Genomic DNA, 13,155 nt, shown 5'->3' with positions numbered 1-13,155 from the left:
CAGCTATTGTTGAAATGAGTCCTGTACCTATGGTGGGACACATCAGAAACACCCTCACAGTGAACTGTGAATGTTGCCTTTGAAATGCCACATGCCCATTACTGTCATTCTAGCACAAATAAAGGTAGTTGAAGGGCTTTAAGAGATATCCCAGGCTTATTTTGATCACCACCGAGGGAAGATATCAAGCCATATATGGTTTGCGATTGGTGCGAGGGTGGAGTTGGCATAAGGAGATTTTTGGATGCCTTCATTTTTGGTGGTTTGAGAGGGGCCGAAAATGTTTGAGCCTCAAAACAACTGATGGCCTTCTGCAAACAGGGTTTGTTGCTTCTTTTTGACTCCATACAGGGTATTTCGTGTTACTGTGTAGATATGGCTCGTGTGGTTCATGGCCACCAGGTGGCTAGGGGCAGTATGAGAGGGTGGTAGTGGCTCTGTTCAACACTGTCTTGTTCCAATAGCGCCTATGCTGAGTGGAACCTAAAAACAGTGGACGCAGAGATGGAACAACTCAATCCTGGTAATGTACCCCTGCTCACATGCACAATCTTTGCTGTAATCATTTGCAGATGTGCCATTCCCTGGAGTTTTAATCTGAAGGTAATTCGAAATGTCCACGTTAAAATTAAAATTTGTATACATATATAGTCGGGAATAAACCCTTCTACCATAGAGAAACACGACTTTGTTTTCTTTTTTCTGCAGACATAATAAACCAAACACAGCTTTCTACGCACAAACTGAAATGTAGAGTTCTTCCCGCATGTTCTGTTGGTGGTGTCGTGCCAATAAAAAATATAGTAAGCAGGTCTTGACCAAATGTTTGGCCTCAGGCCTCGCAAAAACTTGTGCCAGCCCTGCTTCAGATTATGATCAAGAAAACGGCCACAAGTATAGATTGTCACAAGTTAATTCAGAAGAATTATGCGGGGCTCAGACTGTGTCAAGACAAAAGTTTGTCCGCATAATTGTGGCCTTCAAAGTTTGGTCAGAGTGCAGCTCAACTCAACTCATCAGGACAGAGACAGTCAATATTGCTTTTTGAAACTCGCACTCTTGCCGAACACAACAGATGGCTCAAAGTATGCAGTTCAGAATCAGCTTCCAATCCAAGCCTCAAAAGTCGGGGGCGGGGGCGTCAAACACAGACATGTAAGGCAGACTAGCTTACGCTAACAGTTCACAAAAAGTAGGAGTGGCAGCGTGTAGGTCAGAGACAGGGCGAAAGGTCAGACCGGGGACATAAAGAGGGAGAACCACCAGTGCGAGGGTAAATACTAAGGGGGAGGCTAAAGTGGTTCAATGAGATTACAAAGAGCAGAGGACTGTGTAGACTAGATAATGGCCACGACAGCCTATCTACAGGCAACATTCAAGTTATTACATCTTGGACCCAGCACTGTCCTTTGACTAACGTGTAGAGTCGCTTATCAAGACAATTATCAATTAAACCTTTTGAGCAATGGCAATATTATTCATTTCATTATTTGATTTCTAAAAAAAATGGGTCTGCGCGTTAGTGCTGTCAAAATTATAACAGACAAGTTACATATTAATCGGATTTTACCAAATGATCTGCAGCCCATCTGAACATTTGATTTATACTCATCGCATCCACCCCTTGCGATGCCTGCACAAACCACCTCTGAAATCCTGGAATTCTTCCATGGTGGCTGCCACGTTCACAGCAAGGCTTTACAACTAAGACATACTGTTACTTGGCAGAGAGGCTGGCATTTTCACCAAGCCCGAGGGCAAAGATGACATGATTACAAACGTTGATGTTAAGGCAGCGAGTTCACAGATTGGTAGTTTTTCTAGCGTCACTTCAAAAACCTGGATTTCTCTCACGATGTTTATACTGCAAAAGCCATTCCTTCACAACAAAACGAGAACACTATTCTGTTTGAAAAACAAGTGTAACGCTTATTTACTGAAGAATACTGATTGCAATCCTCTGGGGGGAGGGGGTCAGTATTTGCACAATTTCCCTATGCAAAGGCAATACCATGCTCGCTCTCTGCAAAATGAAAGTACTTCGGTAGTACGGCCCTTTGAGTTGTCAATAACCATACCATGGGTCAGAAAGATGTCCGTACTTAGACAATGACCCTGTGTTGCGGATGCCTATAGATGGCCCCAGGTCTGGTGCTGACGCGTGCACCATGATGTGTGTCCTGATAAAGTGCAATGTAATCCGTCAGCTGTTACGACTCAGTGCCGTTGAAGTAGATTCTAGTGAGTCAAAACATTTACCATACTCCCTGCGGTGTGTCGGTTGCGTACCCATCCCATAGCTCCTGCCAGCTGTCAGTACTTCTAGCATACCTTGCCAGCTGTCAATACTCGAATCCTATTCCCTGCAGCATAGCCCATGCCAGCACGGGCATCATATATAGCTCGGTGTGTCAGTATGTGCTCCATGGCAGCTCAGAACACACACCATAGCATGTATGACATGTCCAGGCTTCATATGTTATGTGTCATACGCAGTACCTTTCGCCATGGCCCGTGTCAGTGATGTGCATCAGAACGCTAGCCCTGCGCCCCGCGAGGTGTCCGTGCTTGCACCCTGCCGCTGCCAGTACACGCGCCACTCCCCCAGTACCTGTAGGCCAGGGTCATGCATTCGAAGAGCTTGGTGAGGGACGCGTCGATGGACAGGCGGCAGGTGCTGGCCTTGCCGAAGCTGTACGTCTGGCAGGTCTGCTTGTTGACGGTGTCGAAATCGTAACCCTTCTTGGGCGGGTGCTCGCTGTGCGGCGACGACACCATGAAGTGTCCGCTGTGGATGATCTGTGCCTCGGGGCTGTCGGGCTTTTCGAGCAGCAGCAGCGCCGGCTCGTCGGCGTCCGAGTCGTCGTCCGGCTCCTGCTTGACGATGACGGGCACCCGGCGATGCTGCGGCAGCTGGCCGTAACGGGGCTGCATCATCTGGGTCCCCCTTGCCAACATCCCACCCCGGGATCCGAACTCGCGCTTCACCAGCTAAAGGTTGCGAAGTGAGTCTCTTGAGTGTCGCGAGCGGAGCGTCGCCGCACGCATGCGGCTCTGAGCGGACGGCTCGAGCCCCCAGCTCTCAGCCGCGGCCCTCCAACCAGACGGCTCGGGGCCAGCGCTGTCGTGACGTCACGGGCCACTGTCAGCCATTCCGGGAGCGCGGATACCTTAAAGGCGCCGCGCAGCTGAGTTTGGAGACGAGTGATTGGCGGGCTCGGCGGCGACGCCTTCAGCCGCCGAGATCAACTGGAAAATAACATTCCTGACTAGAGAAAGTTTCTGCCTGTGAGGGAGGGGGGCCGCGGGGCGCTCGAGGCCTCCCTTAGAATAAACAGAACTCTGCGAAATACTCGGGCAAACAACACACTAAAGGTGCTTTCCGTGCAAATAAATAGTCACTGTCTCCAGATGGTGATATTATAATAACCCACATCGCAAACTGTTTTTTCAAGAAATTACGTTACAGTTTTAAAAAGAAACAGTAAGCTATTGTTTCTCATTTTTAGAAATGCTTCATATAAAACAAATATGAGACATTAAGTTCACTAGTGTACTTTCTTGTTAGGGTGGTCCTGCCAACAGTGGTGGAAATTGAAAAAAATTAAAAGGGGGACCCCCAGGTGGGGGCAGAGTTCCGAGGAGGCGGAGCTGACAGCTGAACTCTGCTCTAAGGAAATGTTCAAAATAATAGTTTAAATATGGTGCAATTTCTTTCATGATGCTTCTTTCCAAACTCCACACTGTACATCAATTCTATGTCAAGACCGGAGGCTCTGATTATGCTTACTCTTCAACTTTACTGATCAGCAGCAAAGACAATATTTCCAAAGAACATGAATACAAATTTGTAAAAACTACAATAACCATGTTTTTTGAACATTTGTAGTTCATTTCTATTGGTCTCTAACTGACCACGTGACAAACTTTAAACCAATAAGACAGTCCTCAATGAACTAAATCTCTTGTCCTCTTTCCCTTCTTCCTCTTTCTTTGCTGCTCGGCAGCGAGTTAAGTACTTTCTTCTATATTCATTTCGAAAGCTATTATATGTATGTTTGTGTAATCTGGGTAACGCGTGGTGTTTACTTTAACAGGCGGAACATTTCCGCGACGGAAAGGCGGCTCTAGGGAGCAGCGACCGCGACAGGGCTGGTGCTCCGGCGGCCGCAACGCCGGCGATCCGTCATAGAGGGCACTATTATAACGGAAGAGAGAGCGCGACGGGACCGCGTAGTTCCGGCGCTCTTTCCTTCGTTATAATTCGTGTGAGTGGAGTCAATTCAAACCGACCATTGTGTGATCGCGGAGACTCTCGGATATATATACATTATCTGTAAGAGCAGCAACAACACGCATCGCTCGAGCGTAGCGTCCTGTTAACAGCTCTACAGCGCCCCTGCAGGCAATACGCCTTCACCGCACCAAAATCGGGCACAGTCCCAGGTAAAACCTGTAAATTTGAGATCTTACTCATATATATTTGGATAAGATATACCCAAGGGTATATATACTTATATATATTGATTATATATATATATATATTATATTTAGATATCATATCATATTTTTTGCCCCAGGGCCTGGGAATCATGAGTTCCTCTAGTGATGAGGGAAAGGCTGGGGTCAGCCAAAAGAGGAATCATTCAGAAATGAATGTTGTCTTCCAGAAAGCCCTGGGGGCTTCTCTGGGACATAATCCGCAGCAGATAGCGCTGATGGAGGATTGGCTCAGACTATCCCAGGGCCTGGAGGCGGATAAGAGCATTAAGGCTCGAATGAAGACAAAAGGGGGCAGTAAATCAGCTCGCAGGGCAGATGAAGCCCATACCCCCCCGAGCACACCACCCAAAAAGAAAGGTGGCAAAAGAAAGAGAAAGGGTAAGACGGTGACTCGCAGGGGACGAGTATCATCCTCAGATTCCTCAGAAGAGGGCGAGAATGATTGGGAGGAGGAATACCCCGATGAAGAGGAAGTGTTATCTATATCCTCCTCAGACGATGATCAGGAAGCGTTAAAGAAAAAGAAGAAAGAGGAGGAGGAGATAGCAGAGGAAGGGGATTTCGATCCAGAAACCCTGATACATCCCAGATCCTCAGAATGGGAACCTCCCAAGAGGATTTCAGCATATCTGAAGAAGCGCCTGAGAGCGCCATTAGCCAAAGAGGCGAGAAGCAAGATGAGGGCGGAATGCCCCAGACCTCTTCTCCCTGAGGGAGCGGCGGACACGCCGGTTATAGATGAAAAAATGATAACCTTTATGAGTAAGTTTACCAAAGATGTGAGGGAGGGCCTAGACAGATCCTGGCGTTCGTGTCAGGACAAGATGTTAGATATGACGGGGCCCCTCACAAAAATTCTCCAGATGGGAGAAGAAGCGAAAACGAAAGGAGAGCCAATTGACCCGGCAATCCTTATCGGATGGACACAGAGGGCGATATGCATGTTAGGAAACGCTAATCATGCTATTACGACAGAAAGGAGGAGATCGTTACTAGTGAAGATCGATCCAAAATTGAGTGAATTGGCCTCCTCAGAATCTACCACTTCGGCAAAAGGGAAATTGTTTGGAGATTCCTTCATCAAGGAGCTCACAAAATTCGTAAATTCATACGCAGCTTTAGACAAAGCTCAAGCTTCCCTTAAAAGAGTATTTGGGAGACAGATTTTTGGACGGGCCAGCAGAGGGAGGGGTCGTTCGGCTGGCCGGTTCCAATACAATCGATCCTATCACGACAGATCTCAATGGAGAGATTATGAGGAACGCAAACAAACACCGTTCTTCCCTTCGAGAGGTAGAGGAAGAGGCAGAAACTGGCGAGGTGAACGTCAGCAGAACAATCCAGGTGAGACCACCAATGCCAGGCGTGAATACCATAGAAGTGGGTGGGAGAACCGCCCAATTTTTACAGAATTGGTTGAACATATCAGGAGATACCTGGGTGATTCAAACTGCACAGGGTTTTTATATAGATTTTCTAGACACACCCCAGCAGGAGAAACCACCAAAGGGAATAGTTTTGAACAGAGAGGACAAAATATCGTTAGAAAGAGAGTTGAGAGGTTTGGTAAACAAAAAAGCCATACGCCCAGTCTTAGATCAGTCAATAGGTTACATAAGCAATATGTTTCTAGTAAAAGGGAAACACAAGACAAGACCTATAATAAACCTGAGAGGTCTAAACAGTTACGTGGTATACAGACACTTCAAAATGGAAGGGATACACCTACTAAGGGATATTCTAATTCAGGGAGACTGGCTAGCCAGGATAGACTTGAAGGATGCATACCTGACTATTCCCATAGCAGAGGAACACTGCAGATTTCTGAGATTCATCTGGGGAGGAACGACATGGGAGTTTCGATGTCTCCCTTTCGGACTGGCATCAGCCCCATGGTGTTTCACCAAGATGATGAAACCAGTAGTATCGCACCTCAGAGCTCTAGGGATACGACTTATAATTTATCTAGACGATATATGTCTGATGAGCCAAGAGAAAGAAACACTGGTAGGACAAGTGCAATTAACAATAGAATTATTAGAGTCCCTGGGCTTCATTATAAATTGGGAGAAATCCAGCTTAATCCCAACACAGAAGATAGAATTCCTAGGGTTCATAGTGGACTCGGATCAGGGAACTCTCAGTCTACCCATTCACAAAGTGAACGAGATCAAGAAACAATTGAGACACACACTAGCAAAGGGCGAAATATCACTGAGGGACATAGCGAGATTGGTGGGACGCCTTGCGGCTTCGATTCAAGCAATCTTCCCGGGGCCATTACATTACAGGGCACTCCAGAGATTGAAGATATATCACCTCAGAAAGGGCGCTTCATACGAATTAAAAGTGAACATCTCAACAGAAGTGAGGGAAGAGTTGGAATGGTGGCTCATTCATATGGAGGCATGGAACGGGAGAGCCATATTTGGCTCATCCCCGGACCTGATCATAGAATCAGACGCCAGCAGATGGGGCTGGGGAGCCCGTTGCGGGAATCTATCGACAGGGGGCAGATGGTCGGATCAGGAGACGAAGCTCCATATAAACTGTCTAGAATTACTGGCAGGATCGTTTGCAGTCAAATGCTGGACACAAGAGAGAGTACAATGTTGTGTCCTTCTAAAGATGGACAATATCTCAGCAGTCAGATACATCAACAGGCTGGGAGGAACAAAATCCAGAATTCTTGCGGAACTAGCGAAGGAATTTTGGGAACTTTGTCTGGAAAGAAGAGTTTCAGTAAGAGCAGAATATCTGCCGGGACAACAGAATGTAGTGGCCGACTGGAATTCCAGATACCTCAGAGACTCCAGCGATTGGAAACTGGACGAGAGGGTGTTCCAGGAACTAATGTCCCGGTGGGGTCCATGCCAGATCGATCTTTTTGCATCGAGGTTGAACAGACAATTACCCCGATTTTTCAGCTGGAGACCAGACCCGGAGGCAGAGGCGATAGATGCTTTCCTGCAAGTCTGGGGCCATCAGAGGAATTATGCATTTCCCCCGTTCTCCATGATAATGAGGACCCTTGCTCAGGTGAGACGTCAGAGGGCATCACTAATCCTAGTAACGCCAGATTGGAGAGGTCAAGTATGGTTTCCCAGTCTTCTGGAGATGTCTTATCAAAATCCACTGACTTTACCCAAGGGAGAACTAATAATACGAGATCCCAGAGGTCTCAGTCACCCTTTGGTGAGGTCAGGAGGAATCAACCTGGTAGCGTGGGCGATTTCAGGGGATCTTGGATTAGGCCAGGACTATCGAATGAGGCTGAGAACATTATCAACGAATCCTGGGCCCCCGGAACACACAAGGCTTATAGATCAGCATGGGCTAGATGGTGTAGCTGGTGTTTGGAGAGGAACATACATCCCGATGGAACGGATGTAGTACATGTAGCAAATTTTTTAGCTCAGATGGCAGCACAAGGTAAAGCTTATAGAACCATTAACACGGCCAGGTCTGCGATATCGGCTGGACATCCTAGAGTTGATGGTCTAGCGATTGGGGAACACCCATTAGTTTGTAGACTATTAAGAGGAGTAAAAATGATTAAACCTCCTAACGAGAAATATAGTGAATTATGGGATGTTGATAAGGTCCTGAGACTATTTTTGACATGGCCAGATAATCAAGATTTGACACGTAAAGCAATTTCAGGTAAATTAGCTATGATTTTATGTCTGCTAGCATGTAAAAGATCGTCTGATATCAGAGCACTGGAGATTAATAGGCAGAGTATGTCCCCCAATGGAGTGACTTTCCTCATTTCGAAGAGGACTAAGACAGGTTTGAAATCTGTTTCATATGAAGCTTTTCCAAATCAACCAAAATTATGTCCAGTTAGATGCATAAAGGCATACGAAGATATGACGAGGGAAATAAGACCCCAGGGGGTAACTCAACTATTAATAGCGATTTGTAAACCTTTTAAAGCGGTTAGACCGGCGACCATAGCCAGATGGCTTAGGTGGGTGATGGCAGAAGCAGGCATAAATATTGAGAAATATGGCGCTCATTCAGTCAGAGGAGCGATAGCTACTAAGGCATATAACATAGGAGCTAGAGTAGAAGACATCATGAAATCGGCGGATTGGTCGAATGAATCGATTTTTAAGACTTTCTATTTTAAACCTTTAGAAAGTGCAACATCGTTAGTGGTAAGTAAGCTTTGAACAAGCATAATCAGAGCCTCCGGTCTTGACATAGAATTCAGATTTGGCTGCAATATCTATATATATCTATATGTAGATATATATATATATATATATATATATATATATAGCTTTACATCTAGATACCTATGATATGCATACACTTATGTACATGTTTGCGCCATAAACTTGTTAAAAGAGCAGGCTATACAAATCTCACATAACAAACATGACTTGCATAATTGCAACATGCATCCATATTTTTACCAGTTCTTTGACTATTGAAACACCCGCTCCATACCATGGAAGACCCCAAGCACTTCATCTGTGGCTCAAACATGAACTCAGACTCCCTAGTAATTACCCCCCTGCCCTCTACGTTGCTGCACCTGCACGTTCTGAATACTCACAAGGCATAGTTGGCTCGTCCTCTTTTTCCTTTCCCCCCCTCTGCTCTGAAATATTGTGTTTATGTATTGCAATGTACCTCCCACCCCTGCTCCCTCCCTTGCCCTGTGAGCGCTTTGAAACAGTATTGTCTTATTGTATAACCGCCTAACAAGCAAACAATAAATACATAAATACAGACTGATTGGTTCATATATTTGCATAGTGTGCTGCACTGTGGGGCGTCTAGACACTATCCCTAATTGAATAAAGACCAAAGAAGGAAATAGAAAGCAGAGCAGTAACCAGGTCAGAAGCAAATCCGCCATTCCTTTCAACTAGCTTCCAATAATGGGAACCCACACCATAGCATGTGTTTCCCAACCTGAGGGCCTTTTTATCTTGTGCTATTAGGTGTCACTTGCAACACCTTTAAGCCGAGTGCAGCTAGGGAGAATTGTCATATGAGGAGACCAGCGTGTAGCGTGTGTTGGTTATTTGCCCACCCATTGACTGCCCATGGCCATGCAATCCATATGACCGTTCCCACCCAGGTCCTGCCCCTACCCCCCCAAAACACCTCCTCATTGCAACTATTTGAGCTTGTTTTAAGCAAGCCTTACCATCAAACGATGCACTTGAAATGCCTGGCAGTGTTTTTTCAAAGCATTCTTCTGATAGTTAATTAATTAATGGGAGTTGTAAACCCACTACTGATGTAATAAAAATGTCAACTGGGTCTGCCTTCAGCCACTCGATTTATAACCACTATACGTGCCCTTTACTGAAGCCCTGTTAAAAACAAGCATTGGCAAAGCCAACAGTTTTGACTTCTGTGCAAGTATTAGGCATTTGCCAAGCACTGCTATTAGATGCCCCTGTACTCGCCCCATTATGTACCCATTACCATCAATGGCCAGTTAATAGCACTATGGCAGTGCCTGTCAAGTGCCGTTGCCATGCCTACAGTAAGTCCAAACTGTTGGCATTGCCAATGCTTGTTTGATTTATGTAGCCAAGTTACTACGCCAAGCAATGCATTCGTCCTAAAGAAAAGTTCAGGAAACCAGTTCGAAATGTATTCTGCTATGGCCATTTGCTGGTGCATGGTTTTCAGGGCACCAACTGAAATATCAAAAGAATGCAATTGCATTTTGGAGATGATTATTAGTATTATTAATCGTGCCTTATCCATTTATTTGGGAACTTTACTTAACTAGTAAAAGTCCCCTTCTTTCTTTCGAACAAATGGAGTTAAATTTCCCAAAACCAATAGCCCACAGCTGGCTCCAGTAGAAATCATTTGTAAGTGACCTACTGGAATTTGAATATTGGCCATCAACTCCTCTTTCTGGATTGCATGGTCATTGCAGCAGCAATGTTCTGACTGGACTTTGTGCAGCAGCCTCGCAGGGGGGGGCGCTAAGACAGTAGCCAAACTGCAAAGAGCACCGAGCAATTCAGCATGGTTCATCTAATCCATTAGAATAACTGGCCTCATTACCCCCACATCCTCTTACGGGGCACCAGCCTCCCCAACAGGATGCCATTTAATGAAACATGTGGATTTGCGCAGAGATTGTTTCTATTCTAAAAAAAAAAAAAAAAAAGCGGGAGGGATGGGAGTACAGAGGTGAACATGAGCACCCCATTTCTTCACTAGATGCCATGGCTAAGATGTATGGGAAGATCCCACTCGCCTGATTAGAAGACTGGGCAGGTGAGAAGAATGGGATTACTCCCTACAAAGGGGATTCAGGAAAAATAAAAGCACAATTTAAAGGTGCTTTTACTACGTGCCTAATTCACACCTTCACTGCTAAGCAAAATATATATGTTTAGCATTATAGGTTTTAAAATGGCTTGGCAGAAATAAGTTATGGGAGGTTTTAGTCGGCTATGACATTTCACATTCGCTCTTATGCGTGATTCCACGTGGCCCCAGCATGTGCGCCCGCCACTAGCCATTGGCTGGTGACAATTGACTCTTGGCGTGTCAAATAAAAGCGTGTTGTGTGTATGTGTAGAATTGAGGAGGCCAGTGACTTTTTTATGTTTGCATCTGATTTCAGCTGTTATATTGGGGGAATACGGCCAGAGTTCGGGTGGGTCTGGGCATCCGAGAATGTGCACTCTCTTTTAAGGTTCATATTGGGGTCAGGCGGGGATGAGCCTTGTCCTCTGTTATTTCTTTAATGCGCTGGCAGAAAGAGTACAAAGAATGGGCTGTGACCCTCCAGTTGCTGATGGCTCTAAGATCGGGTTATTACCATTTGCTGACGCTGTAGTCCGGATCTCTGAGTCTGTTGCAGGGATCAAATCCTTAAAATTAAAGTGGGGGCACTCATAAACACACACAATGGGATGTGACGTCTACGGAACTTAGCATACCAAGGTGACATATGCACATTTCATTAAATTGGCTTTGCATAACCACCCAAATTGCACAGGACGAATGGCATTTGCCTTTCATAAAATCAACACACACACAAAACCAAGAGAGGATATTTTCTTTTGATAGTGTTTTGAAAACGTTAAAAGGTGTGCATGTGTTAAACTCCAAGAACCAATACAAATGTTTGGCCTGGGACTTGCAGTACTGAAATGGGACATTTCACCTTTAGTTATGTGTTATTTGTCATTAGGCTACATAGTGCACCGGTGAAGTGTCCGCCCTGCAAACCTGACGACTGGGTTCGAACCCTGAGGTCGCTTTAATTCATAAATCAAAGAGGACATTCAATGTTTCTCATTTTAGCTGAGCGTGACTGGGTCCACCCTCTGAAAAAAGGTGGGTCCACCCAAGTGTGTCCACAACTTGAGCCCTGGTCTGTTGGCTGTATTAAGAAACAGCTCGATGCCGTGTCAGTGTTCTGTAGAGACCGCGTAGATCCACGGTGCGCACAAGAAAGATGGCTTCAGTGCTTGACCGTTTCAAGAGGCGATGCCGTGTCAGTGTTCTGTAGAGACCGCGTAGATCCATGGTGCGCACAAGGAAGACGGCTTCGGTGCTTGACCGTTGCAGTAGGCAATGTCGTGTCAATGTTCTGTAGAGACCGCGTAGATCCATGGTGCGCACAAGGAAGACGGCTTCCGTGCTTGACCGTTGCAGGAGGCGATGCCGTGTCAGTGTTCTGTAGAGACCGCGTAGATCCATGGTGCGCACAAGGAAGATGGCTTCAGTGCTTGACCGTTGCAGTACGCAATGTCGTGTCAGTGTTCTGTAGAGGCCGCGTAGATCCATGGTGCGCACAAGGAAGACGGCTTCAGTGCTTGACCGTTGCAGGAGGCGATGCCGTGTCAGTGTTCTGTAGAGACCGCGTAGATCCATGGTGCGCACGAGGAAGACGGCTTCAGTGCTTGACCGTTGCAGGAGGCGATGCCGTGTCAGTGTTCTATAGAGACCCCGTAGTTCCGTGCTTGACCGTTGCAGGAGGCGATGCCGTGTCAGTGTTCTGTGGAGACACCGTAGATCCACGGTGCGCACGAGGAAGACGGCTTCAGTGCTTGACCGTTGTAGAAGGCACACCAAGGAGTGCCTGGTATTGAACGATGAATATGTGCGCTAAGTAGATTGCTTTGCTTACTTAGGCGCCAGGATCATGCCAAATGGGACATGCTCCAGCTATGTGGGCCGTTACAATGTTTAACTCAGCCTAAGCAAAGGGGAACAATAGCATTTCCATATACATTTTGAGGAAGAGTGATTGTCCCGGTAGTTGACGTTTATAAAGCCAAAATATGGCCAATGTTTCTATATGGTGTTGAATTCTGGTCGGTTTGAAATTTGGATGTGCTTTTAATTGGCATAAAACGCGATTTCTTTTTAAAACATTTTGCTTACCTTTACATTCCGCTATGGCACTTCATATAGAGAGTTGGGCTGATGCCCAATTTTCTATGATGGTTACTTTAATTCAGTGCTTAATTTGTAAAAAAAATAAGTGCCAGGGCTAAAACAATTTTGAACACGCCCATGATACGTCAGGATGGGCAGCTCCCGGCTCACTGTTGCCACCACCCACGGCTGCTCCCCATGCTCTCAATATATAAGGGGTTCCCACCGGCTTATTGTGGTTGGTGAGTACGGCAGATGTATTATTTACAA

General features: G+C 46.0%; 1 protein-coding gene across 1 annotated transcript in view; it reads right to left on the bottom strand.

The window, feature by feature from the left end:
- MLXIP (MLX interacting protein) overlaps window positions 1–3,086 on the bottom strand; it is a 1,610,055-nt gene extending 1,606,969 nt beyond the window's left edge. The window contains exon 1 of the mRNA XM_069619595.1: window positions 2,612–3,086. Within this exon, the coding sequence (XP_069475696.1) occupies window positions 2,612–2,958 (347 nt within the window). The 5' untranslated portion in view covers window positions 2,959–3,086. The remainder of the gene's footprint in view (window positions 1–2,611) is intronic.
- Window positions 3,087–13,155: the final 10,069 nt, after the last annotated feature.

This window comes from Ambystoma mexicanum, chromosome 10 (genome assembly GCF_040938575.1).
Source record: "Ambystoma mexicanum isolate Mex_15411 chromosome 10, UKY_AmexF1_1, whole genome shotgun sequence".
NCBI lineage: Eukaryota > Metazoa > Chordata > Amphibia > Caudata > Ambystomatidae > Ambystoma > Ambystoma mexicanum.
This window is presented reverse-complemented; position numbering and strand designations above follow the sequence as displayed.